Source organism: Myiozetetes cayanensis, unplaced genomic scaffold, assembly GCF_022539395.1.
Source record: "Myiozetetes cayanensis isolate MyiCay16 unplaced genomic scaffold, myiCay2020 scf23, whole genome shotgun sequence".
Taxonomy (NCBI): domain Eukaryota; kingdom Metazoa; phylum Chordata; class Aves; order Passeriformes; family Tyrannidae; genus Myiozetetes; species Myiozetetes cayanensis.
Window position 1 is genome coordinate 1,013,558 of NW_026087445.1, and position 25,981 is coordinate 1,039,538.

The following is a 25,981-nucleotide window of genomic DNA, read 5'->3' on the forward strand; positions in this document are numbered from 1 at the left end:
CCCGCCCTTCGTGACGTGTCCCCAAGCCCCGCCCCTCCCGCCGGGCCGGTCCCGCCGGGCCGTGAAGCGCCTCCCGTTCCCATTCCCGCTCCCGTTCCCATTCCCGCTCCCGGTCCCGGCGATGTTCGGGCCGGCAGAGGAGGACGACGCGGATTTCCTGTCCCCGGCCAGCGGGTGAGCGCCGGGGGAGGTTGCGGCGGTACCCCTGCCCTGGCCGGTCAGGCCGCGGCCCGGGGAGGGAGGGAGGGCCGTGTCCGTGAGGGGCGGGCCCGCGGCCTGCGGGGCCCGGGGCCGGCACTGCCCTGCCGGGACGGGGCTCAGCCCGGCTGTGCCCGGCCCCGCTGTGCCGGGAGAGCCCGCGGAGGGGTCAGTGCGGCCCCCTTGGTGTGCCCCGCGCAGGGGGGACCGAGAGCCCCCCGGGGGACCCCGCAGTGCCCGGGGAGCCCCTCCCGGCGCGGGAGGTGCGGCCGCCCGGGGGTCGCTGCCGGCACCGGGAGAGGAATCGGCGTTTTCGCTTCCCTGAGGGGTCGGTGGCAGGTCCCGAAAGTGCCGATTTGGGGCTGGTTTCAGTTTCTGCTGGTGTCGCACCCATGTGTGGCACATCCAGGTTTTATTCTACCCTGTGACTTGTTGCCACTTCCAAGATTCCTCGCAGTTGTAATTCCGGCTCTGCCCACTCCTCACCCCTTTCCTCGAGCTTATGTTCAACGGCTCCTATAAACTAATCCTCTTTCTTTAGCAAATTTAGTTACTTTTTTAAACAGGTCCTGTAAATTGCTGCAGGTGCACTGACAGTGGTGGTGCCCTTTGAATTATTCCCTTATCCCATGATACCAAGAGCCAGTTGAGCTTAGCGGGTCTTAAATCTGTAAAACTGCGAACAACATCTCTTGAAGGAACAACCTCCAGCATTAAACCCTCTGCCCTCAGCTGGGAGAGCTTCTGCCATTTTAAAGCTTGATGGGAGAACGTGTGTCCTGGACATTTAAAGAAGAAAACTTCAAGAGGTGGCTTCTCTGAACACTTTGTTCATTATCAACTGGTTTATGTGAGGCTGGTTCTAGTCATTGCTGCAGACCAACTCCATTTTTTGTGTAGTTTCAGTCCTTTTTACCTTCAGTTTCTTTTGAGGAAATGAAACACAATTGTGCCACTTCCCCAACTCCTCATCTACAAGTTCTGCTTATTCCAAATTAAGTGGCTAATTAGCATAGAGCAACTTAACCTGCAGTTAATTTATTTCTGAAGTGAGGTAAACACTTTGTATTTGATAGAACTTATAATTAAGGGTGTTCATTATCCATAAAGTCAGTGTTAAATCACGGAATGTTCTGAGTTGGGAGGGACCCACAGGGATCAAATCCAGCTCTTAAGTGAATGGCCCATATGGGGATCAAACCCCCAACCTTGGTGTTCTTGGCACTGTGTTCTAACCAACTAAATAAGATTTAAATGATTTTATTTCTCTCTCTAGTGCCAGGTTGGCCTCTCTCTTTGGTCTGGATCAAACAGTCTCAGGCCAGGGCAATGAATTCTTCCAGTTCACTGCCCCAAAGCAGCCCAAGAAGGGTCAGACAATGGCTGGTGAGTAACTGGGCTGGAATGTGGGGAACAAACTCAGCTGGATGTGTATGTGGGGAGAAGGAGGGCCTTGACAAGAGCAGCAATGCAAATAATTCACCGAGTTTTCCTGAATTATGTTATCCTTTAGTACCCTCCCACACCCGGCTTCCCTCGGGTGAGCGAAATTCAGACCACGAGTCTTTGTTTTTGTTAATGTTCTCCTGGAGTTTCTCCCAGGGAGGGGGTGGGTGGAACACGTCGTGGGGTTGTCCCAGCCCAGCTGTGTGCCACTGACAGCCATTCCTGGTGTTTGTTCCCAGCAGGTCAGCCCCAGAAGGCTCCGGTGGCCCCGGCAGCCCCGGCGGTGTTGGTGGCCACCGCGGTCCTCGCCTACCGATAGTGAGTGTCCCGTGGGACTGGGGGAGTCTGTGCCTCTGGAGCTCCCTGGTCACACAGGGGAGATAGTTTTGCATGAGGGGGAGGAGACTGTTGCTTACAGATGTGTCTGTGTGTGGTAGAAGGGCTACAGGTCCAAGTTTCTGCTCGGGAGGAGTTGCAGTTGCTGCAGCTCTGGGTGAGATAAAGAGCGAGGGCTGGATGTGGCTGTTGCTGGGCTGATAATTGCACTGCTTCAGGCAGCTCTGGCAGAGGCTTGTGTCTCAGGCATTCCAGAACTGAGGCATGAGCAGAGGGGCAGCAGCAAAATTCTCTGCCTGTTTGCTGCCATCATGTAAAAACTCATCTGCCCTGGGTCTGGGAGAAGAGCAGCTTTCAACTCAAACTCCATAATGTTCTGTATTCTGTGGGCAGGCAGGAGTGTCTCCCAGCTGAGCAAGGCTGCCTGACGTTTTAGGCCTGAGGAAAGGGACCTGAAGTCTAAAAGAATTCAAGAATTAAAACTCAGCAACAGTAAAGAGAAATCTGAGGCAGGGGCAGCTCTGCAGCTGAATGTCTCCCTTGTCTTCCAGTACAAACGGGCAGTACTTGAAGCAGGGCAAGTATGGAGCAGCTGTAGTGGGGAACCACGCTGCCAAAGAGGTGAGAAACACTTCCCTCTCTGACATGGTAGTGTTTGCTGGTGTATTTCTCTGAGCTCTCCAGGATGTCTTTGCTGCTGGTGTTGAGGTCTCAGTTCCCCTGTTGCCTTCCTGCCCCCTGGGTTTTCTTGTGTCCCACCCATTCACCTGGGTGACACCTTTCCTGCAGGCCATGAGTTTGTGAGATCTCTTACAACTTGTGCCTGAAGTACTTTGAAATGTGTCAGGCACCTTTTCCAATCTGAAGGAAGTGATTTTGGTATTTATTCAGGATGTCTTTGACAACTGGATCACAAATCTGTGCACGTGGAAATCAACATAAAGGAGAATTTTGTCCACTACTGCAGAAAAGCTTTGCTTAAGTTTTGTATCAAAATTCTCTCTCCTTCTGGTGTATCAAAAATATCTCTCCTTCCCAAGTGTTCTTCTGAGAACATGACACTGAGGTGCCCAAAAAATTGGTGTGTTTAAAAGGGACTTTGAAAACTCTCATCTGTCCTTGCTGTTGGGATCTGGCATGTTTCATATCCCCCAATTCCTAATTCATGCTGTCTGCCTACGTTGCTTCTCCTTTGGGGATGGTTGGACTCCATGATCCTAGAGGTCTTTTCCAAGCTAAGTGATTCCATGGCTATTTTATGCCATGTATGGTGGGTAGTATGTATGGAAGGGTTAAAGCACCATCTTTTTGAAAACTGTGAAAAATGTGGAGTTAGTTAGAGCATCTTTTTTATTGCAAAATAATGAGTTTGAATTGCAGCTCAATAAAAACCCCTTGAAAATAAGGCAGATTTAATAGGTGTTACAAAACTGTCTTAAGTATTTTTGCTGTGAAAAATGCTGCTGCAAGGTCCTATTTATCTGACAAATAAATACTGAGCCTCAGGCCCCGGGGCTTGACAAAGCGCTTTGGAATTGAAAATGTTTTGAGTTTCTGCTTCTTTGTTCTTTTTTCCTTGCCCAACTCCTTGTGGAATCCAGTACAGGATCCTCCTCTACATCAGTCAGCAGCAACAGATCACAGCTGCCAGGATCCACCCAGGCTTTGTCCTCACGGTAAGCTCTGGGTTAGGAAAGTGCTCAGGGATAGGAATCTATTCTCAGCAAACACTGAAATTCTTGCTTAAGCCTTGGTTTGTAACCTTTGAGATCAAACATCTGACTGACACAGCAGGAGGTGTCACAGGGACTGTTCTCCTCCTCGGGCATTGCACAAGAGGCTGTTCCATCTGCCTCTTCCAGAGCACCTCCTCAGTACATTCCACAACCAAGGGCATCACCTGTAGGAGGTAAATTATTACCTCTGATCACACAGGAGGTGTTCTGGGGGTTGCAGCCCTGTAGTGGATACAAACAGAACAAAATTCCTCTTGCTAAGAATTAATAGATAAGAGGCTGAGAAGGATGCGAGTGAGTAAGCAGAAGGAAATGACAGCAGGGAAATGTTTTCTCTCAAAAAACCTGACACTCAGCATTTTCCTGCTCTTGAGAACAGTCTGGAGCAGTGTAAGCCCTAAAATGGGATCTCTCAGGAAGTTGTTTTCTGCCAGTTTTACAGAAAATTGATGTGTTGGTTTGCTGTTCTTAGCTTGTCATCAGATGACACAAAATTTCTTGGTTTGATAAATGGAAATTTCACTCTGAAATAGTGAATAGAATTTCAGTCCCAGTTTGTGACCAGGTTTTTAGTTTGTGGCCTTGCTTTCTAGTTTTATAAGCACATTTTTAAAGGATTGATGGGTTATGTATTCAGCTTCTGGTGATGTGGATTTTTAGAAGTAAGGAAAGAGTGACTTCTCCAGTTGATTGATTCTGGAAGTCTAAAAATAATATCTATGAAAAATAGATACATTTAAATATACACTATGAACTGAGCTTCAGAGAAGCTTGTGAAAGATTCCCCATGTCATAAAGGCTGCAGCATCTCTGAAGAACTTTATATTTGCTCAAGTATTTGAGTTATAATAATTCTTCCACAATAATAAGCACATAAGTAGAAGCTAATTTGTGCATTCAGAACTTGGGCAGTAGAACAGCAGGGTTCTTCCTCTGACTCTGCTTAATTTCAGCAGCTCTTATTTTAAGCTGCTTTAGGATGTGGATTTTATTAGTTTGGTTGAATGACATTTAGTGTGTTCATGGGACTGATTTCCTTCCCCACAGGTCCAACCCAACAATTACAGCACCTTCTATGATGATCAGAGGCAAAACTGGTCCATCATGTTTGAATCTGAAAAGGCAGCAATGGATTTCAGCAAACAGGTAACTGCTCCCTCTGGGCCAGGGAGAATCTGCTGGACTGTTTAGAAAAAATGGGCAAATCAAGGTGTATCTCTGAGAGCACCTTTATGGCTGGAAGATTCTGTGTCAGTTTTTTCACTGGAGTTCAGCTCTGAGTGTCTTCCTAAGCAGATGTGTGAGGAACCTGCCTGGGGTTTATTAATTAAAACAGGCAGGGAGCCTGTTAGTTCTGATGGGATTTTTGATCAAGCCTCTCAAGTACTGTAAGACCAATTTTCTGTAGAGCAGGGGGTATTTAATCAGCAAAATTCAGCACAAGGAAACATGGAATGCCTTGTGAGTGCACTTCTAACCTGGGCTTGATCAGTACAGTAAGGAAGACATCAAACTGTTAATGAGTGGGACTTGCCTCTGGTTTAATGGCTTTCCTTCTGCAGGTGTGCATTGCCAAATGCAACAGCTCCCCAGTGCTTGAGTCAGTCCTCTACCAGGATCTCCTGCTTGGAGAAGGGCAGGGAGTAGAAGCAGGAGACTCTCTGGAAGTTGCCTACACGGGTTGGCTGTTCCAGAACAACGGGCTGGGACAGGTAAAGACATTTCTGCTACCTCCTGATATACTGAGTGTGACAGTCCCTAGGAGGAACCTGCACCTCCAGCATGGTGTTGGTGTTAAAGGTGTATTTTGGTCTTTTATGGCACTGTAAGTGAGGTCATATGTGTTACCTATAGAATAATAAAGAGATTCTGGCATATCAGGAGAAATTTCCTCACTGAAAGGGTTGCCAAGCCTTGGCACAGCCTGCCCAGGGCAGTGGTGGAGTCCCCATCCCTGGGAGTGTTCAAAAACCATCTGGATGTGGTGCTTAGAGACGTGGGCTAGTGGTGAACGTGGCAGTGCTGGGGGAATGGTTGGACTTGATAATCTTAGAGGGCTTTCCCAGCCTTAATGGTGCTGTGATACCATTACTGCTCAGGAGGAGGTGATTGAAATGCTCTTAACTTCCATAGGCACTCTCACACCGTGAATATTTAATGCTGGGTAGTGTTTTACTTGACCCAGGCCTGTCCTAAAGCAGGTCTAAAGTCTGAGTCTGCAGCTATCAATTCCCTTCATGAAACTGCACTTCAGGAAATGGACTAAAAGGTGTAGCCAAGCTCTGTCTTTAGGCTGAGAATTAACTTTGAAAGCAGTGGGATGGGAAATAACATGCAAGCAGAGATTCTGGGAGTTTGGGGAATGTGTAAAGTAGCATTCAGGACCTTGAAACAGTTGGGAAATCCGTGTATTTTGTGTTCTTGTTCAACTCTGCAGGTGTTTGACTCCAACGTTAACAAAGACAAGCTACTGCGGCTGAAGCTGGGATCTGGAAAGGTCATCAAGGTACAGCTTCTGGCACTTTCATTGATTGAAAACTCAGAGCTGGGAATCACTGAAGATCATGTTCAGGATTCATATTTGCTATTTCAGCTTCATTTATTAGAAAACACTCTGTTGCATTGGCTCACTCAAATTTTTTCTTCTTAATTTGCCCAATTCAGCCCAGTCTCCTTTTCACCACCAGTGTTAGACAGAAGTTGCCCTGTTTGGTAAAAAGGAAGCTTCCTGTTTTGAAGACCTGAAGGTTTTTTGTCTTTATTTTGCTGGAAGTCACTTAAACCATTTCCTTGTTCTCAGGGAACCCTATTCCTAAAGGAAGATTTCTATTTGAGAGTAGAACTTTGGATCCTTCCCTGCTCGTTGTGCCTCGGAAGCAGAGCATCAGATACACCCTGGAGGAGGGCAGGGGAGGGTGGAGATGCATGACAAGTTTTAGGCTGGTCTAGTACAAGGCAGTTCTGCTGCTGCCAGTGGTTTCACCCTCCCAGTCAGATCATGAGGGGTTGACTCTGTGATCATTTTTCAGTCCAGGGGGTGTGATACTCCCTTATATTATTCCACAAACCCAGGGTTTGAATCAGAGGTGCTTTGTTCAGGTCACTTCCATTACCTGAGTAATTCATATATGACCTGTTACAAGTTGTCCTTTATTGAAGACATGTTTATTTATTTTGTTTTAACCTGTTTCTTATTAATGTTGCCTGGGTGTCAGAGCCATCCTGTCCAGTGCAGTTTGCATTGCTCTGACTTCCACATCCCCCTCACTGCAACTGATTTCTCCTGGGTGCTTTGCAAATCCAGCCAGAGCAAGTCAGATCTCAGTGATGTGGAGTCCAGTTCTTTCCCAGAATGCTGAGAGAGGTTACCACTCTCTGGTGGATCTGCATCTTTATTCTTAAGTTAATGTTGGAGTTTATAACTGGCTGTTATGATTTGTGGTAAGACAAAGGTTTAGTCCTGCAGACTGAAGAGAAATAGGATTTTACAACTCCATGTTTTGGAATTCTCTATAACTGCTGCCTGAAGTTGTCTTTATGGGGGTAATTAAACTAATGTTACTGATCCAGTTGTTGCTCTCTCTTCTGTTGTGTCTCTGAAAACCAAAGGGCTGGGAAGAAGGAATGATGGGGATGAAGAAAGGAGGGCGAAGGTACCTCATCATTCCCCCGGCGTGGGCCTACGGGGCTCAGGGAGTGGCTGGTCGTGTCCCTCCAGACTCTACCCTGGTGTTTGAGGTGGAGGTCAAGAGGGTGAGTGTCTCCTTCCAGGGTCTGTTTTACATCTCCTCTGTGGCTCTTGGGTGTCTGCAAGGTGGGAACCTGCTGTTGGCTCAGAAACTGTTATAAACCAAACACCTCGGGAAGATGGGTATCTTTAATTAAAGAACAAACAAACCAACCCAAAACAGAACCCTAAACCCAGAAAATCCCTCCAGGCTGTTCACTAAGACACGTCTGCTGTAACTGTCCTGGGATCTTTCAGTTGTCTCATTTGTGAGTCACTTGGGAAAACAAAATACTCCTGGAGGAATGACAGGATGTGAAGACTCAGCTTCTCCAGCTCTGAATCAGTTGTCTGCTTTTTCTTGGGGTGCATGAGCTCAACAGGGAGTAAGATCACAAAATCTTTCTGAAAATCTTTCCAGGAACCAAAGAAAACCATATTTTCTGCTACATGCTTTTTTTATAAGGTGAAGCTGGCAAAGGAATGCTCTGCTTCAGATGGACTGAGTGTGAGTTCAAGGGATTCTCCTGCACCTTCTCCAGTTCCCAGCTCGGATGGCTTCTCTGCAGACACTGGTTTGTTGCCTCCCTCCACGATCCCTCCAAAGCCTGGGTAAGAAGCAGCACAGTTAAAACAACTTGTGGTATTAAAGATGGCAGTGCCCATAAAAACGTGCCACAAAGCTGCACTAACACATCATTTGGGTCCTCTCTGTGCCCACCCAGTGGCCTCAGTGTGGCAGAGCTCCTGGCTAACAGGACTTGGGGAAATTTGCTGCTGGAGTGCTGATTTCAGATTTAAAGCAACTGAGATGGGCTTCAATGAAGGAAGTCATTCCTCCACAGCTTTGCTGAGATCTGGTGTGACTAATCTGTGGGTGCTGCTAGAACAGCTGTCTCATCTCAGCTGGCAGCACAGACATCAGTTTGGACCTTCTCACTCTACAACTGCCAAAAAAGAGGGTGTAGCCAGGTGGGGTTGGGCTCTTCTCCCAGGTAACGAGCAACTGGGCAAGAGGAGACTGCCTCAAGTTGTGCCAGGGGAGGTTTATATCAGATATTAGGAAAACTTTTTTCTCTAAAAGGGTGGTCAGGCATTGGCACAGCTGCCCAGGGATCACTATCCCTGGAGGTGTTCAGAAAATGGAGATGTGGCACTTGGGGACATGGGTTAGTGCTGAATGCTGGGTTAATGGTTGGACTTGACCTTAGAGGTCTTTTCCAACCTTAACAATTCTGTGATCTGTTTCTTATATTAAATGAGTCACTCACTCTTTTCAGGGAGTCCAAATAAGTGCTCCTCTTGTTGCCACAAGTAGTTTGGTTTTGGACTTGGTTAAAACTGTTTGTGCCAGAATGTGGCTGTTACAGCAATCAACAAAATCATCTTTCTGTAATCAGCTGTTCCACAGCCATGAGACTTGCCCACAGTCATGTCCTGAACATATCTACAGATATTGTTGCAAAGAATCTCCCAGGAGTGTAGGCTAAATGAAGTGCTCAAGATATAAGGAAATGTCAAATACATCTTCCCCTTGGAAAACCAGTATTTCTAAATCCAGAATGCTGAATTTCCCCTGGGATGTCTCCAGTATGAACACACCCCTGTTTGCTTTGCAGGGAGCCAGCTGTCCGGGCCAAGTCCAACTCCATCAGTGAGCAGCTCGCAGTAAGTGCTGGCTTTGCCTAATTAATTAGAAGCCTTAAGTAGGGAAGCTCGTTTGGTTTCAGCTTAGCTTTGGGTATTGCTTAAGACAAAGTGAGCATCATGCAAGCGAGACATGGAATGTTCCCCTTGCTGAGAGCAGGTTAATGCCTTGTTTTTGAAGGGATTGATGGCTGGACTTGATTAATGGTTGGACTCGACCTTAGAGGTCATCTCCAACCTTAGTGATTCTGTGATTAGCAGGACCTGAGAACCTCAGGGCCAGTTTCTCCTCTTAAATGCAAAGTGTCTTTGACTGTGTGGATGTTCACAAGGCTACTCGTCCTTTGGGATGAATGGACAAGTTTTAAATGGGTAACAAAGAGTAACTGGGACATTCAGGATGAGTTTGTATCGCTCCATGAGAAGACTTTGTGTCTGTGCCTCAGGATAGGGAAAGCTTCCTGAATTCACACATTTTCTTCTTGTTGCTGTGTTTTGTGCAGGGATAAACTTTTCTATATTGTGACAGCAGTATCATCCCAGAAGGAGAGTATATAAAGCAAGCCAGATTAATGAATTCATGGTGCTATCCTGCATGCTTGAAAAGCAGTTCTTCACATCACTGAAAGAATGAAAGAGCCAAAATTAATAAATCAGAAATTTACAAGTGTGTAATCCTGACAGATGTGTCTGTAATACCTGAAAAACCTGAGAGTAGCTGTAAATGTTTCTTTCAGAACCCAGATGTAGCAAAGGCAAAGCTGATTTCTCGGATGGCCAAAATGGGACAGCCCATGCTGCCCTTCCTCACTGGGACAGCAGGGGGTCAGCTGGACTCCAGTGACTCAGAAATAGAGGTACATCACCAGCCACAGCAGTGGCACTTTTTCAATGCTTCCCCTACAGTGGGTGTTGCTTAAAGTGGAATCTGTAGCAGTGGCTCTCCTGTGGTCCTGGGAAAGTCTGCTCTGGTTCTGTGGCCAAAAGGTTCCACTTGGTAGTTCTCTTGCGTTGATTGGGTAAGACCTTCTTGGGCTCAGACTGTTTGCCTGTTCTTTAGCATCTGTTGTGACGTGCAGAATGTTTTTAGGATCCAAATACACTGAGAGGGACAGCCCAGCCAGTGGCTCCATCTGCCATGAGACCTTCCCAGCCAGCTCAAGCAGTGCTGCCCACGGTGTCCACACAAGGTAACGTGCTGGGGCTGCTGTGGGGACATTCCACTTGCAGGCTGCAGGAACAGAGGATTCCTTCCAGGAGTTTATAGCTGGCTTCTAATAAGGCTTGCTGATGTTCAGCTCCATAGGGACCCTTATCCATGAAGCACAAGACTGAATCCTTGGAGTGTTTCCTCATGTTCCCACATTCCTGCTTGAGGGAGAGCAACCACCACGTGTGAGCTGCTCTGTCCCCGTGTGTGCTGGGGGGCACTGAGACTTCTAAGTGGGCTGTTACAAATCCTCTCCCATTGAACAGCAGTTTTTTTTTTAGAAATGATGGAAATCAGAGTGAAGGGAGCAGAGAACTGGCTCTGCAGCAGGGCTTGACTCGTCTTCCCATGAGGGAATAGTCATGTCAGCTGCTGGTCAGCTGAGCAGTGTCCAGAGTCAGCCTGAATAACATCTTGTGTCAACAAACTTCAGAGCTACCTTTGTTTGAGTGAAAAGGGGTTGTCTAAATGTAGCTAGCAGTGGGATTTCTGTGAAAGGTTATTCTTTTCTTGACCTTTTATCACTTGCTTGACTGGATTTAATTTTCACAAGGCTGCAGACAGGCTTGTGTTAAATTTTGTCTTTTGAATTTTTATTTAATTTTTTTGTTTGTTTGTTGTGGATTTTTTTTTTCCATTTCACAGTGGGTGAGTTGACTAATTTCTAGGTACTTATCCTGAATTTCTCTCTTCCTTTGCAGTACCTCAAGCATCTGGTGCTGCACCCTCAGTATCTTCTGCTGCTTTAATTCCTGCAACGATCCAGCCCCATTCAGCTCTGCCTGGAGGAGCACAGGGCTTTCAGGTAACCAACATGAAATCAAGGAGAACATTGACACTTCTGTCCTTTCTCCCAAGTCTTACTGTCTTCTCCACTGCTGGGAGCAAGGACTTCATAGCAGCACGTAAGGACGAGAATTCCAGGCTATTTCCAGGGACTCAGGTGTCCATCACATGCCTCTTAGAATTTAATCAAAAAGAGCTGAATTCCTCTTTACTGATGGCTTCTTAAAGTTGAACCGAGGATTAACCAAGCTTTGTTTAATATCTGGTTTTGTAGTGGACACAATAAAACCTTCCCAGTACTTGAGCAATGAGCAGTAAAGTTGTGTTGCACTTTTTGAGCCTTGTGTTCAAATCAGCATAACTTCAGAGTGAGGTGTTCACAGGCTCATCTTTGACTCTCACAAGTGGAGAATGCCATGCTTTTCTTAAATCTGAGTGAAGAGGGTAACTTTTTAAGCTGTGCTAACTTCAGCACATATCTAAGCCTTGAAAGAAGAGTGACTGTTATTTTTCCTTTACTGTGACTGCTGTGTAATTTGACTTTCCAGCTCCTTAGTTCTTTGGGTTTTATTTTCCAAACATCATCCTTACTCTTGGGCTTAAAATGTGAGGATGGGGGGAAATACCAAAACACCAATACACCCACAATCCTAACCTATTGAACTTCTTCTGCAAGGCATATCCAGGGATGGCATTTGCTTACCCCCAAACTGCTGCATCTGCTTCTCAGCTCCAGCCCGTGGGTCAGATGTATCCTGCCCCTTACCAAGGTATGTTTTAAAAAATATCTCCTTCTCAGAGGGCTGCAACACCTGCAGTTAACTGTTTGTAGTGATGGTTTAGTAGCAGATTTAGTAACTGTACATGTACATATTCATCCTGTCTTTAATGCTGTGCTGTTTCACAAATGCTTATTTTTTAATACCAAATAGAGGCAAAAGTTTCCCCAGTAAATATCCATCTTTTTCTTACCTTAAGGAACTGGGTGCAGTGTGAAAGGGGATGGAACTTTTAGGTGCCTACAGCCAGGGAAAGAATTACTAAAAAGCACAACATAGGGAAGGACTAAAGGCATTTAAAGAACCGTTTAAGTAATCCCAGTTGGTGAAGTCTTGGGCTGAGCTTTTTTGGAGCATGATTTTTTTTTTCAGTTCAGTTTTTGGGAGCCAGCTTCCATTCCTGTTGTTTGACTGTGCCTCTACTTTTATAGTGTGTCTGGGGGGCTTTGCTCTTGTTGACCTGAGTGCTGTCACCTGGCTCAAGAATTTCCTGTGCTCACCAACCTGCCCGTTGGTGTTATTTGGGAAATACCTGCAATTTTAGTTTTCCAAATACCACGTCCTTTTTATTTCTGGGAAGAGAGTGGCTGTCCTGTGTGGCAGGCTTCAAACTGTGAAGCATTTTCCCCTTGTGACTGTAGATCTCTCTCCTTTCCCTGCAAGCTCCTGGGGATGTTACTTCCTTTTTGATGACAGAAGCTCGGCAGCACAACACTGAAATCAGACTGGCTGTGAGCAAAGTCGTGGATAAAATGGATCACCTGGCTGCCAAGGTGTGTATGGCTCTGAAGTGACATTATTGTTGTGCTCTCCAGATTAGTCTGAGGAGGTGGCTCTGTTTAAATGCCTGCATTAAGTTTGTAGGTGATACACTAATTAAAATTCCAACCTGATCATGCCTTGAAGTGGTAGCAGTTCAACTGCTATGAGCAAGCAAAGGCTTGGGGAAAGGTGCTGGCTCTTACTGTCTTATATGATTTATTGTCTGGGGAGATCCCCTGCCCCTCAGGAATGTCACAGTTGATTCAGTAGCCTTACCCTGCAGAGGAACAGTGAAATGCCTCTTTGCACATGTCTGACTCTTCCCTACACCCATTCTAAGCTTAAGAACGTCCTGTCCCTGCAGGTGGAGGAGCTGAAGAAACAAAGCAGTGCCAACAGCTCCCTGCTGCCTGGCATCTCCTCTGTCACCATGGAAGCCTCCATGATCATGAGCAACATCCAGCGCATCATCCAGGTGAGCGTGGCCGGCCTGGCCTGGCTAATTCCATCAGGAACTGGATCCCACTGTTATTCCTAATGGGAGCAGCCATAGTGGCTTGGCCCAAATGTCCATCCACCCATGTGATCTACTTTTGCACGTCCAAAACCAGTGAGAGGCACACAAATGATTTCCACCCCTCTGCTCCTCAGCAGTTTGGGGTTTGGGGGCTTTCTGAGCCAGAGCTGTTCATATTTAATAGCAAAAGTTCACATGAGGGAAGTTCAGCCTCTTCTCAAACCGTCCTGGCCTTGACCCCCAGCATCCTGCAGAGCGGTGTCACAGCTGAAGTACCAACATTGCAACAACCCTCTACTTGTGGTTTTCACTACTTAGTGAAAAATCCTGCCCTGTGCCGGGATTGCTGCTCAGCACAGCACGGAGCCTTCCTGGGCTGTCCCCCCGAAGGGAATGAGCCTCAGCACTGCCCTGCATCTCTACAGAACAAAGGTTTAGGAGCTGCTGCAAGGAAGTCTTTAAGGTGAACGTTCACGCTGGGCTGTTCTTTAGGAGAATGAGAGGCTGAAGCAGGAGATCTTTGAGAAGAGCAGTCGGATTGAGGAGCAGAATGAGAAGATCAGCGAGTTGATTGAGCGCAATCAGAGGTAAGGGAGGGAGAGGGAGCAGCCTCTCTGCATTTGCACACTCTCTAACTTACACTGGGTTGGCCATAACTGAGAGGTGTTCTTTAGGATAAAGCCATATTCTGGTATTTTTAATTTTTTTTTAAGGTATTAGAACTGGGGGGTCCCCCTCCCCCTTCTCTGCAGGACCTGTCTCCAAAGCTGAGATTTACAGTAAATGTGGGTGTGTAAAAGGGGGAGAAAAACTCTCCTGCTGTCTTTGAGGACACTTGCCCTGCTTCTGGGTGTTGCTTGACTTTTGCTGGCTTTTTAGTAAGGTGGAAGGAATTGTAGGGAATGTGGTGACCCTGGCTGAGTTGAGCTGATATCAAGTTATCAAAACTCTTGACTGTGTGATAGGAACATTATACACTTACCCCAGCTGATAAATTCTGTGCCAGGCACACCCATTCCACCCCTCTGAGACCAGACTCTTAGTGCAGGACATCATGCAAAATGGCCTGGGACTTGTTTGAAAGCACAGAAGTTCTGTTTTCCTCATGACATCACCTTTCTGAATGAACCTTTTGCTCCAAGTCGTGTATTTACAGAAATGCTCATGGAGTCTCCCCTGTTCACAGGTATGTGGAGCAAAGTAACCTGCTGATGGAGCAGAGGAACCACTCACTGCAGACAACAAACGAGAACACACAGGCAAGAGTGTTGCATGCAGAGCAGGAGAAGGTAATGGTGACACGAGCAGCCAGGAAAGGGGGTGGTTGTGGCACTAAAACATGCTGGAGCCTTCTTAGCCAAGGATTAAGCTACTTGTCTTCTAAGATAACTGTAGTTCTCAACTTTTGTTTTGAGAAAAAAATTGAGTATTTTGTTGGCTTTCATGACAAAAGCAGCACATATATAACTGGATATAACTGAAGGTCTTTATGCTGTCATAACTTTATTGTTAAGTAATTTACCTGTGCCTGATTTATTGTTAACTGTGCAGCTGTATGGCCAATGTGTTGAGGAGTTGTGTGTGACAGGGCTTTGGCGTTCAAAATACTTCATTTATTTAGTTGCAGAGAGAGTTTTTTATTCCTTCTGTTTAATTGCTTAACTATTCCCTCTGTTTAAACAGAGTGAATGTAGCTTTAAGAAAAATTTATTTCCTACCGGAGTTTCTTCACTGCAGTTTTGCACTTTTTGTAATACTAATCAAGAGATGTTTTGTTTCTACCAATAACACATTGTGGTTTTGTGAAAGGGACTGCTGGGAAACAGCTTTTAAACCAGCTAAATGCACTTGTGCATGGCTGCATATCCTGCATACCTACCTAGGCCAGCCTAGCCCGGGTGGGCTCTGGGCTCTGTCCCTGCATGGTGCCTGCTCTGCTTGCTCAAGCACTGGCTTTTTAAACTGCACCAAGTGCTGCCCTGAGCTCCCCTGCTGAGCTGTGCATCCCCCAGTTCAAATGTGAGCTGGCAAGTGCTTGCTGTGCATGAGAGCCATGACTTGGTGCACCTCAAAATGGCCCAAACTGCAGCTTTGCAGAGCGTGGTGATGAGCAGAGCAGGGGATGGCTGGTCATGGTGTGAGCAGACAGGGAAGGGGGGCTGGTTTTCCACCCAGAGCCCAGGCTGCATACCCATAATGTGTGGGGAGTGTGAGAGATTCTAACCAGGAATAAGTCAGATTGAAATAATAAATTCAATTCCTTTCTCTCAGTGAGGACAGCATCCAGCTTGCACAATAAGTATCTTGGGGAGGAATCATCTTTTGGAAGTATGAGAGATGATCTTCAGGAATCTTTTGGGCCTCATCTTCAGTAGGACCCCCCCCCTTTGATTCAGCAGTCACTGCCTGGGTGATAATGTTACACAGACAGACTTCAGGCCATACCAGCAAAGCCATGACTTGCACTGGGAGAAGATTTCCCTTTGTTCTCTGAGAGTATTGACTGTAAATCTGAAGGCTGGTATTCCTTCCTCTTCCTTTTGTCTGACCCAGCTTGCCCTGTGACTGCAGCCCGTGAGCTCTCTAGGGACAGTCAGAACCAGGGAGGAGAGTTCTAAGCTATTTTATCTATTCTTCCTTACAAATAGGGACCCCCACTTGTTTGGTGGCACAGGCCAGGCAGCTGTACCAGAGGTGCTGTTTTGGGGTTACAGATCTTTGGCCCTAGCAGAGCACACCACAGCTTTAGGGGAAGGCTTTGTGTACCAAAAGTAACACCCCAGCTCTTCATTGCTGGGGAGGGGTCCCATGCAGGACTGTCCCACCCCTGTGCTGTGCAGCATTCCTGGAAGATGACCTTTAGTGCTGTTCTTTTTACATCAGGCTTCACTACCTTTGTCTGCCTAAGCTTTTACAGGTCTTGGAGTAATTTAAAGGCTTCTCTGGCATGCCTTGGGCTCCTGTTGTATGAAGCATTTTGCTTTTCTGCTGATGAATGCCTCTGCCTTTCCAGTTGTGTTCTTAACCCTTCCTGTTTCCTGTCACTGCTTTCTCTTCCCAGCACATGCTGCCGGTGGATCGGGGCTGGGACCAGGTGAGGCAGTGTCTGCTGACTGTGGAGGTGACAGATGGTTGTGCCCCAGGCAGTGCCAGCCCAGCTTCCTCTCGAACCAGCTACAAACTGATTGGCATGACAAGAATTGGCCCAGACCTTGAATTAGCACCGATTTCCACTTGCAAAAGGGCTTTATATAACGGGCAGTGTAGCCCCACTGCCCCCTCTGTTTTGGGGAGCCCTTTCCAAGAATTCTGTCACATTGCTGCTGGTTCCACCTCCCCATGGGAGAAACAGGATATGATCAGATCACTGTCAGAGCAGGTACAGGACACACAGGATTCTTGGTACCTGAGAGCTGGAGCTGAGCTAGCATGGACACTGCAGAAACTACATCTAGTGACACTTCCTGCCGTAGGATTTCCCATTTGTGTTTGCTTTATTTGCCTTTAAAAGCAAAGGCAAGTGTTACAATAACCTTTCCATGTGTTTTAACTGTGCCACGGGTTTGGTTTTAGCATGCCAGGAGTTACTCTGGCAGTGAGACACTTATGGGGACATAAGAGGACAGCAGATCTGGTTTTAGCCAGTCTCTGAAATGCTGCCTCCTCTCTAAAATGAATGCTGTGGTATCCCAGCCCTCAGGGTCAGCACACAGTCATCCTCACCAGAGGTGGAACAGTTTTGCTCACAGCTCTTCTCTGCCAGAAGGTGTTGGTCTTGGTCTGAAGGGAATTCTCTTAGGGGGATAAAGCAGAGAGAAAACCCGGTTGTCCTGAACTTAGCAGGAAGAAGGAGGTGAAAGCCTGCTGGGCATCTCAAAGGCACAGATGTGGAAGCTGTTTAGGTGCTCCCTGTGCAAGTTCTGTCTTTGCAGAGCATCCTGAATTTCGTGTGTCGTGCAATGAGATTGGGAATGTGACTTTGTGTCTTTGTCTTGATGCTTTGAGCCTTTCCTGATGTTGTTTGCAAGTGGTCTAACAAGCTGTACTAGTGCCTGGCTTTCTGTGAGTCACTGAACTCAGCAATACTGGATCTAAACAGGTCAACAAAGGACTGAAATCTCTGCTCTGAAATGTTGGCCTTGCCCATGTGGGCAGCTCGAGGTGTGCTCTGGGGGCAAGGTGCTCTTTTGGCTGGGACAAGCCTGTGTTTTATGTGGCTCTTCAGGGATTTGTAAGCTCATGGAGGATAATTAGATATTGGAGCCCAGGCTTTGGTGTTGTCATAGCCTGAAAACTCTGAGCAGAGCCACCAGGCACTGGTACTTGGCTTGAAAACACTTGAGCTTTCCAGGAAAGCTCACTGAGTTGAATTAACATGGTGACGAGGTTCTTGGTGGCCTCGTGCAACTTTCTAGTCAGTCTGGGCAGGTTACAGCCAAACAACTCACAGTAACATGGCAAAAAAAGTTACCTCTGCCTCTTCAATGTGGAGATGTGTTCCCTGATAAAGCCTCCAGCACCTTATCAGCTCCTCCTGGGAGAACAGTTCCTCCTCATGCATCCTCCTTCCCTTCCCTTTTCCCTGCTCCTCTTTGCACTGCAGGCCAAAGTTGCAGAGGAGCTGGCAGCTGCCACAGCCCAGGTGTCCCAGCTGCAGCTGGAGCTCACAGCCCACCAGAAGCAGGAGATGGCCCTGAGGAAGCAGCTCTCCGCGGCCGTGCAGGAGGCCGAGCGGCACGAGGCGCAGCTCAACAAGCTGCAGGCGCAGGTGGCAGGTAGGAATGCTCCTGCCTGTCCCCCAGGAGCTCTTCCTGTCCCTTTTCTTCTTTTTTAAGTCCTAGGTTTTCCTTTTTTTTTTTTTTTTTTCTGGGGTATCTACTCCTGCTTTCCCCGGGATCAGTCATAGGGTGTGGATGCGCTGACACGTCTGGAGGGTGTGGGCATCCTTGTGGCCACTGAAAGTGGGCAAATCATCCTCTCTCAGAGGGAATGCCTTTTGTACAACAATCTCGTGGTGTTTCTGTCCAACATCTTAGAGAGCACCCAGAGATGAGGGGGTGGAAAGTTAAAAGCTGAGGGGTTCATCCCCCTGTGCTGGGCACGGGTGGGGCCCCACCTCAAATCATGGGTTTGGTTCTGGGTCCCTCACAACAAGACAGACATTGAGGGGCTGGAGCATGTTCAGAGAAGAGAATGGAGCTGGGAAAGGCTCTGGAACAGCAGGAGCAGCTGAGAGCAACTGGGGGGGCTCAGCCTGGAGAAAAGGAGGCTCAGGGGGAACCTTCTTGCTTTCTACAACTCCCTGACAGGAGGGGGGAGCCGGGGGCATCGGGTTCTGCTCCCAGGGAACAGGGACAGGAGGAGAGGAACAGCCTCAGGCTGCACCAGGGGAGGTTTAGGTTGGAAATCAAGGAAAATTTCTTCACAGAAATGGTTGTTAAGCACTGGAATGGGCTGCTCAGGACAGTGGTGGAGTCCCCATCCCTGGAAGCATTCAAAAAGCATGTGGATGTGGCTCTTGGGGCCATGGGTTAGTGCTGAACCTGGTGGTGATTCTGGATTGCCAGTTGCACTTCATAATCTCAGAGGCCTCTTTCAACCTTAACAATTCATGATCCTGTGGGAAGCATTGCCATTTCACAGGAGCTCTTGGTGAATTCAGTCCCCACTGCAGGCACCAGCAGAGCTGTTGACTTCACTGTGCAGGAGACACTGTTCCTGCCCATCAGCCCCTGACTGTCTGTAGCACTGAAACCCCTGCCTGGTTTTGCAGAGCTCCAGGAAGCCTCTGAGGACACTCAGAGCAGATTCAAAGCTGAGAAGCAGAGCCGGAAGCAGCTGGACATGAAGATCACGGCGCTGGAGGAGGAGCTGATGGACCTGAAAGTGGAGAAGGAGACCCTGGAAAGGGTATGGCCAGTGCCAGCACCAGAGATGGAGGTTTCAGTTGTTTGCTGAAAGTTAACCCAACACTCTTGCTTTTAAATATGCAAGTTAAGCAAATCTTGACTCATCTGCAGGCAAAGATCCCTGTGCTGGTGGATCCTTGGTGCTGATTTACTGTGAGAAGGTTCCCTGCTCTGAGAATTTCTTGCTGCTCGAGGAAGAGAAGCTTTTTTGGTGCAGTCTGGCCTATTCTGTGTGTTCTGTATTGCAGAATCTTGCAGAGAGGAAGAAGAAATCCCTGTCAGAGAGAGCTCAGGCCGAGGAGGAGATGGAAGAAATACGCAGGTCGTACCAGCAGGAGCTGGACAAGCTGCGGCAGCTGCTGAAAAAGGCCCGGACTTCGACTGACCAGGCAGCAGCAGAGCAGGTGAGGGGCCAGGGGAGTTCTGCTCCAAGTCTGGAAGGCCTGTAGGAACCTACAGGCAGGAAATAGTTATGAAAGTGCTCAGGTAGTGGAAGAATGAAAGCGTTACCTGCTTGGATTTAGGGGTTAGTGTCAAACAGAGGAATGGAGAAAGCCCAGGTTGAGTTTGTAGTAGAGAGAAGAATACAGGACTGCTGAGAAGTGAAAGGCTGCTTAGAAATATGCCAGGAGATGTAAAATGTGAGCCAGACCTTGTGCCCAGCCTGAGGGGTGGTGGCTGGATCAGGGAGGTGTGGGCAGGAGCAGCTGCAGGGCTGCGCTCTGTGGGTGTCCCAGCCCAGGGCAGATGTCCAGCCCCAAGCTGCCACCACTTGTGCAAATACAGATGGTGTGTGTGTGTGTGTGTGTCCCTAATGATCTCTCTCACTCGATGGGCAGCTGTCACTCATCCAGGCAGAGCTGGAATCCCAGTGGGAAGCCAAATGTGAGCGTGCCCTGGCCTCGGCCAAGGAGCAGCATGCCCGGCAGTACCAGGAGGTGTGTGAGCAGAGGGACTCCCTGCAGCAGCAGCTGGCCCAGCTGGAAGAGAAGGTAAAGGGCTACTCTTTATTGCTGAAATGGAATGCCAAATAGCCAATAACTGTAAAGAACATCCTCTCCCACCTAATTGTGGCTTGACTTTTTAATTTGTGGTGGTTCTGGAGCTTGGTGTCGGCCGTGGGACGTGTCTGTGCGTGCGGTTCCGTGGGTTGGTGGGCTCATGAAGGAGAGAGAGCCAAGCTGAAGCAACAGCTACAATCTCTCCTGCTTACCTGCACTGTCCTGAGTGGTTGTTTCTGAGCAGAAGCTGCTGTGGAGTGGGTGACCCTGCAAGGGGCTGTAACTGCTGGGCTCTGGTTCTTGTGTTTCAGCTCACGGCTCTAAAACACTCGAAAAAAGCAGAGGAGCAAAAATTGTCAGAGGTTCAGCAACGTTTAGAGGAACTGGAGCCTATCCAAGAGAAGGTAAAGGGAATAACAGAGCAGCTGGGTGGGAACTGGAGCTCAGGGATCACTAGGCTGAGTCTACCTGTGTCCAGCAGAACAAGGATGTGAGTTCCAGAGTTTGAGAGGGAAGGGATAATGTCACTTGGCCTGCAGCAAACCAGAGGAGATCCAATGATGAGGCCAGCCCTTGCTTCACTGGGATCTCAGGAATGCTGCACCCATTCCTGGTGTTACTTGAGGAGCTGATGACACAGTTGTGGCTCTCCAAGGGTCTGGCTGGCTTGAGTGGCCTTGTTTTGATGCTGTTGCTTTCAGCCGGTTCTATCAAAGCCCTGCTTAAAACTCCACTGAGGTTTTACCTCAGTAAAAATCCCTCCAGATCCCCCATCCCTGGTGAGGCTCGTGGTGGAGGTGCCTGTGGAGCTGCTCTGACTGTGGTTTCCCTTGGCAGTTCTCAGCCCTGCAGGCAGATGCTGTGGTGCTGAAGGCTCGCTATGAAGAACGGATCCGAGCCCTGGAGAGGGATCAGGAGGGATCCTCACCTGCAGACTTCACAGAAGAAGTGAGCTGGACCCTCCAGTATTTCTCCTTACTAAGCAAATCTGTTTACCTTGAGTTATTCTCTTTGAGCTGATATAAGGAAAAATACTGGGTTTTTTCCACAGAGCGCCGTGTTTTTAGTAGGCAAGTCCACAGAGGAGGAAAGGATGAGATCTTGTCTTAGAATCAGTCATAGAATGGTTTGGGTTGGAAGGGACCTTAAAGACCATCTCATTCCACCCCCTGCCATGGGCATGGACATCTTCCACTAGCCCAGGTTGCTCCAAGCCCCGTCCAACCTGGCCTTGGACACTTGCAGGGATGGAGCAGCCACAGCTTCTCTGGGCAACCTGTGCCAGGGCCTGCCCACCCTCACAGCCAACAGTTCCTTCCCAATATCCCATCTAACCCTGCCCTCTGGCAGTGGGAACCTATTCTCCCGTGTCCTGTCACTCCATGCCCTTATAAGTAGTCTCTCTCCATCTTCCTGCTGCCCACTTTGTTGCTTGATTTTTTTTTTTTGGTTGAGACTTAAGATTTGAGGTTTAGATTTAAAAATTGAAATAATAATAAGAACTAAGTGCCAGTCTGCCTTGGGTTTGTGCAGCCTGCCTCAGTTTGGAGGGATGGGTTTGGTGTGTATAGAGTGGTTCTGAATTAAGATGGTCTGATGTGTCTGAATTATGGAGATTGAAACATGGATTCTCTAAAAAACTACATGTGTGTTTGGATTTCTTGTTCCTTCACCTGGAGAAGGGTCTGATGTTGAGTCCAGTGCTCCACATGATAATGAATCACATCTTTGTTCCCTGTCTTGCTCTTTTCCAGGTCAAGAAGATCATGAACAGTGTGTTTCAGTCCCTTCGGGGTGAATTTGAGCTGGAAGAGACCTACAGTGGCAGGACAGTGCTGGGGGTTGTCATGAACACTATCAAGGTACCACAGTCATGGGAGACACGAGGTGATTGGTGTGGGAGAACAGTTCTTGGGCTGAAGACTCAGATCTTTGTTGTGAGTCTGAAATAATTGGGCAGCAGAATTTGTTGTGGGTGCCAAAGCAGCCCAGGAGTAGGAGTGATGCAGGAACTGATGGTTTGTGTTCAGGGTATAACCCACATTCTCTCTGCTCCATTTTACAGACTGTGACACTGCAGCTGCTCAACAGGCAGCAGGAGAAACCAGATCATGACAGTGAAAAGGAGGAATCTGGAACAGTGAGACAGGAGGGGTCACCTGGAGCAAAGACTGACCACCAGGAGTCTGTGCAGAATAGCCCAGCACGGAGTGTTGCATTCCCAGCTGATCCTGGGGAAGCAGCCACAGGCCCCAGGGTGTCTGAGCAGGAAGGCAAGACTGCTCCTCACTCTGCCAGGCCTGGAACTCCTGAGGAGGAGCAGGAGACGTGGAGCAATGGGGTGGCAGAGGAGGAGAAGGTCCAGGGGGAACATCTCTCTCCCACAGCCAAATCCCACCTGGATCCCGAGAAAGGACCTGGACATGCAGGACAGCCAATTCCTGAGGAGGAGCACAGGCAGGAGAGCAATCCCAGTGGGAAAGCTGAGCCCGAGCACAGTCCCTCCAGAGTGTCTTTGCAGGCAGAAGTTGCAGAACCTTCTGTTCCAGAAGCCAAGCCGGCAGTGGATGTGGCAGCCGTGGAGCAGAAGGCAGAGGAGGCTGTGGGAGGTTTGGAGCCTCCTCCCTTAAATGGGGAGGAAGGGAGTGGCTCAGAGCCACGGGATGGAGCTGGCCCTGAGAAGGAACAACCTCCCTCAGTGTCCAGCACAGCAGAGCTGGGCTCAGCTGTCACCAGAGAAGCCCCAGGACAGCAGGAACTGGGCTCCAGCCCCAGGCAAGGAGATTCCAGGTAAGGTGTGATGCTGGGATTCCACAGTGCCCCTGTCCTGGCACAGCTGTGCCACTGTTGCAGGGCAGTGTGGGTGGGGGGCCTGCAGCACCCTCAGGGTGCTGGCACTGGATGGCACAGGCCAGGAACTGGCACAGACCAGGCTGCCAGGGCACGCTCCACTGGGAACAGCCCTGTGTGTGGTGGAGCCAGTGGAGAACATTCCCAGGGGAGCACAAGGGCACTCTGCAGTTCCTGTACAACCTGATACTGGAAGCTGCCAGCTCCCAGTGTCACCCTGCACTGGGGAACAGTTTGTGCCTTAAAAGTTTCCCTGTGTGACAAAGCTTTGCCATCATTCTGTAACACAACCTGTAAAACCTCTGGGAGTGAGCTGTTCATTCTTTATCTCCTTGCAGCCTCTTCGAGGATGACAACTTCTTTGAGACAGCATCTCCTAAACCACTGAAGCCTCAAGTTCCCTCTGAAGAGGAGGATGAGGAGGAAGTGGTATGTATTTGGGCCTTTCCAGCCCTGGTTCAGGCACTGACCTGTAGCTTGGCTGTAGGATCCTCCCCACTGCAGTGGAGGGCCTGGTTGGCTGCTGCTGAAGCTCAGAGCTTCCCATCCATTTCCTGTGTAAATCATGAGTATCTGGGGTTGGTGATGGAGCTGGGAGGGGGTTCCCTTGGCTGGGAGAGTGATGACAGACTTCTGCTGGCATGAAGTCAGGGGACTTGCCAGGTTAGTGGAAGGGTTTTAATGTCTGACCCCTCTCTGATCCCTGTTAGCCTGTAAGCAGCTCCTGGAGTCACAGAATCCTTAAGGTTGGAAAAGCTCTTTAAGATGATCAAGTCCAGCTGTCAGTGTAGCACCATTCACCATTAAACCTTGTCCCCAGGTGCCACATCCCCACACTTTTGGAGCACTCCAGGGAAGGTGACTCCACCACTGCCCTGAGCAATCTGTTCCAATGCTTCACATCCCTTTCCCTGAAGGATTTTTTCCCAATATCTAATCTAATTGTTAAGACATGGTGTGAGACATAAAAAAAACTGGTAATGAGGCTTCTCATTCCCAGCTCCTTAAAGCTGATGGAGCAATTTGGGCACTGGTTGTGAAACACCAGGAGGCTGAAGAGACTGACCAGTTCCCCTCTGGTTTGCCTTTCAGAGCATGAAGGGGCGTCCCCCTCCTGCACCCCTGTTTGGGGACGATGATGATGATGATCTGGACTGGCTGGGATGAAGGTCTGGCTGGGATGTCTCCTCTGGGCGTGGCCTCTTCCTGTGCACTGAGCACCTGGCGCGTGGGACACTTGGGAATGAGCAGGGCCTTCCCTGCAGTCCTGCAGACTGAGGGGGCTGGGAGCAGTGGCTCTTGTTGCACTCGTGGGCACTCTCAGCCCCGGTGCTCTGAGCTGCCAAACACGCAGGGGTTGGAGTGCAGGAGCCATCCTCTTGCTGTGCCCCTCCCTGAGCCCTGGATTCACGAACCTCAGACTCTCTGCAAACAGGAACTTGGTGAAGTGCTTTGGCAGGACCCTGAAGGGGCAACAGCCTGTTAAAAAATCGGACTAAAATCTCCTTTTCTTCCCTGGTGAAGATCTCCTTGGAACACTTCTTAGTCCTCAGGGTGGTTCCAAGATTCCCTGCACCCTCTCACCACTGGGTATGAGCCATGTGCTGTTGGAGATGAGACCCTAGACAGGGGTTTTTCCTGTGAGCCACTGGCTCTGCACAAGCAGCTGGGGGACCCCGGGGGCTGAGGTGGTTCAGGTGGGCCCTGGGGCAGAGCTGTGGCACAGGTGGTGCTGGGCCAGGGCCCTGGGAGTGGTGCTGACCCTCAGGGCTCTGTTAGACCAGCACCTGGTGGTGGCTGAAGGAGCCCAACCTGTGTGTTGAGAAGGACCCCCAGGGCTCACAGAGACCTCCCAGCCAGCTCCTCTCCTCTGACCAGAGCTGAGGGCATTTTTGCTGGGCTGTTTCCCTGGCAGTGGGAGCAGCAGCACAGTCCCTGCAGGCAGCCCAGCCCCTCTCCTGTGCCTTTGGCTCTGCTGCTGTTCAAGTGTGACCATCACAGCACCAATTAAACCACAGGGATGGTGGAACACAAGCTGTAACCACCCACCCCAGGCTGTGCTGGGCAGGTGGGGGTTGGGGTGTAACCCCTGGGTCTGAGGGGGCCAAGAGGGGAAAGGAGCGAGGTCAGAGCTGGGCAAACAGCCTGGGGCTCTCACAGCACTTTCACTCTACGCTCATTGGCACTAACACAACCTAAACTAGCAGCCCTTGGGGTCTTTAAAACAAGTAACTCCCTTCACTTAATAAAACGAAACAGCTTGAACTAAATCTACTGCAATTTAGTTTCTACAACTGCCTCTAATCACCTCTGACTGGAACTACATTTGGGTCCTCCCAAAGGTGATTTCTTGGGAGGAGAACACCCAAAAGAGCACTGGGTGTTCCTGTTGGGGTGTGTGGCTGGTGCCTGTCCCTGCCCAACACCCTCAGTGCCACAACTTGCCAAATGCAGCTGAAATTTGGGCGGAGACCACCCTGGTGCCAGGTACCTGAGCTGGGGCTTCCTGGGAGCCCCTCCAGGAGTTAGTGCTGCCCCTGATGGTGTTTGAAACCTGCATTTTCCATGCACTGTCCCAGGGGAGGTCATTGCTCATAACTAACAAGTTCCACTTCATGTTCCCCGTTACAGACAACCTGAGGGATTCGCATTTCACTTCTTGGAGAATAAAGTGCAATTAAACCTGTATTTTTTTTGCTTGCATGGGCTTTACTTTAGTCTGGCTTCATCTCTCACTTGGAAAGTGACTTAAATATCAGGAATAATCTGGTCTAGGAATCTTCTGGTCCTGTTCTTGCTGTTGAGCCCCTTGTGCTGAAGGACCCTGAATGTCCCTTGTGCTGTGACTGTGGCTCCTCAGGCTCTCACCTTGGCCAGTGTCGGTGTGAGAAGCTGAAGAGCTGTGGTGGTCACAGGGGTCACTCACCTGGCTCTCCTCAGGCTTTAGGGAAGGGGGACTTTGGGAATCTCACAGGGGTTGGCAGCAGCTCAGGCTTCCCCTCAAGCTGTTCTGGAGCTGCCTGAAGGTGCAGCCCTGGGCAGGGATGGGGGTCCTGGAGCTGAGATTTGTCCCTCTC

The 25,981-nt window shown here is 49.0% G+C and overlaps 1 protein-coding gene across 3 annotated transcripts; it reads left to right on the forward strand.

The window, feature by feature from the left end:
• Nucleotides 1–39: 39 nt before the first annotated feature.
• Nucleotides 40–25,592, forward strand: FKBP15 (FKBP prolyl isomerase family member 15). Of its 3 annotated transcripts, none has more exons than XM_050319771.1 (30): nucleotides 40–174; nucleotides 1,475–1,584; nucleotides 1,884–1,962; nucleotides 2,532–2,601; nucleotides 3,582–3,656; nucleotides 4,764–4,862; nucleotides 5,279–5,428; nucleotides 6,154–6,222; nucleotides 7,326–7,469; nucleotides 7,910–8,055; nucleotides 9,063–9,111; nucleotides 9,828–9,947; nucleotides 10,181–10,280; nucleotides 11,002–11,105; nucleotides 11,763–11,856; nucleotides 12,529–12,638; nucleotides 12,992–13,102; nucleotides 13,637–13,731; nucleotides 14,331–14,433; nucleotides 16,206–16,238; nucleotides 17,748–17,919; nucleotides 18,918–19,054; nucleotides 19,302–19,457; nucleotides 19,893–20,045; nucleotides 20,366–20,458; nucleotides 20,892–21,002; nucleotides 21,809–21,916; nucleotides 22,120–22,844; nucleotides 23,243–23,333; nucleotides 23,997–25,592. In XM_050319771.1, the coding sequence occupies exons 1-30, from the start codon at nucleotides 122–124 to the stop codon at nucleotides 24,069–24,071; spliced, it is 3,735 nt and encodes a 1,244-aa protein (XP_050175728.1). In that variant the 5' UTR covers nucleotides 40–121; the 3' UTR covers nucleotides 24,072–25,592. The 3 variants fall into 3 exon arrangements, with proteins under 3 accessions (XP_050175728.1, XP_050175729.1, XP_050175730.1); XM_050319772.1 differs by having other exon boundaries at nucleotides 1,887–1,962; XM_050319773.1 differs by lacking the exon at nucleotides 16,206–16,238.
• The last annotated feature ends 389 nt before the right edge of the window (nucleotides 25,593–25,981 follow it).

Excerpts from the sequence above, each read along its gene's own strand:
- FKBP15 (XM_050319771.1), top strand. The coding sequence starts at position 122 with ATGTTCGGGCCGGCAGAGGAGGACGACGCGGATTTCCTGTCCCCGGCC. Across the intron at positions 175-1,474 it reads TTCCTGTCCCCGGCCAGCGG|TGCCAGGTTGGCCTCTCTCT; the intron begins GTGAGCGCCGGG and ends TTCTCTCTCTAG. Across the intron at positions 1,585-1,883 it reads GAAGGGTCAGACAATGGCTG|CAGGTCAGCCCCAGAAGGCT; the intron begins GTGAGTAACTGG and ends GTTTGTTCCCAG.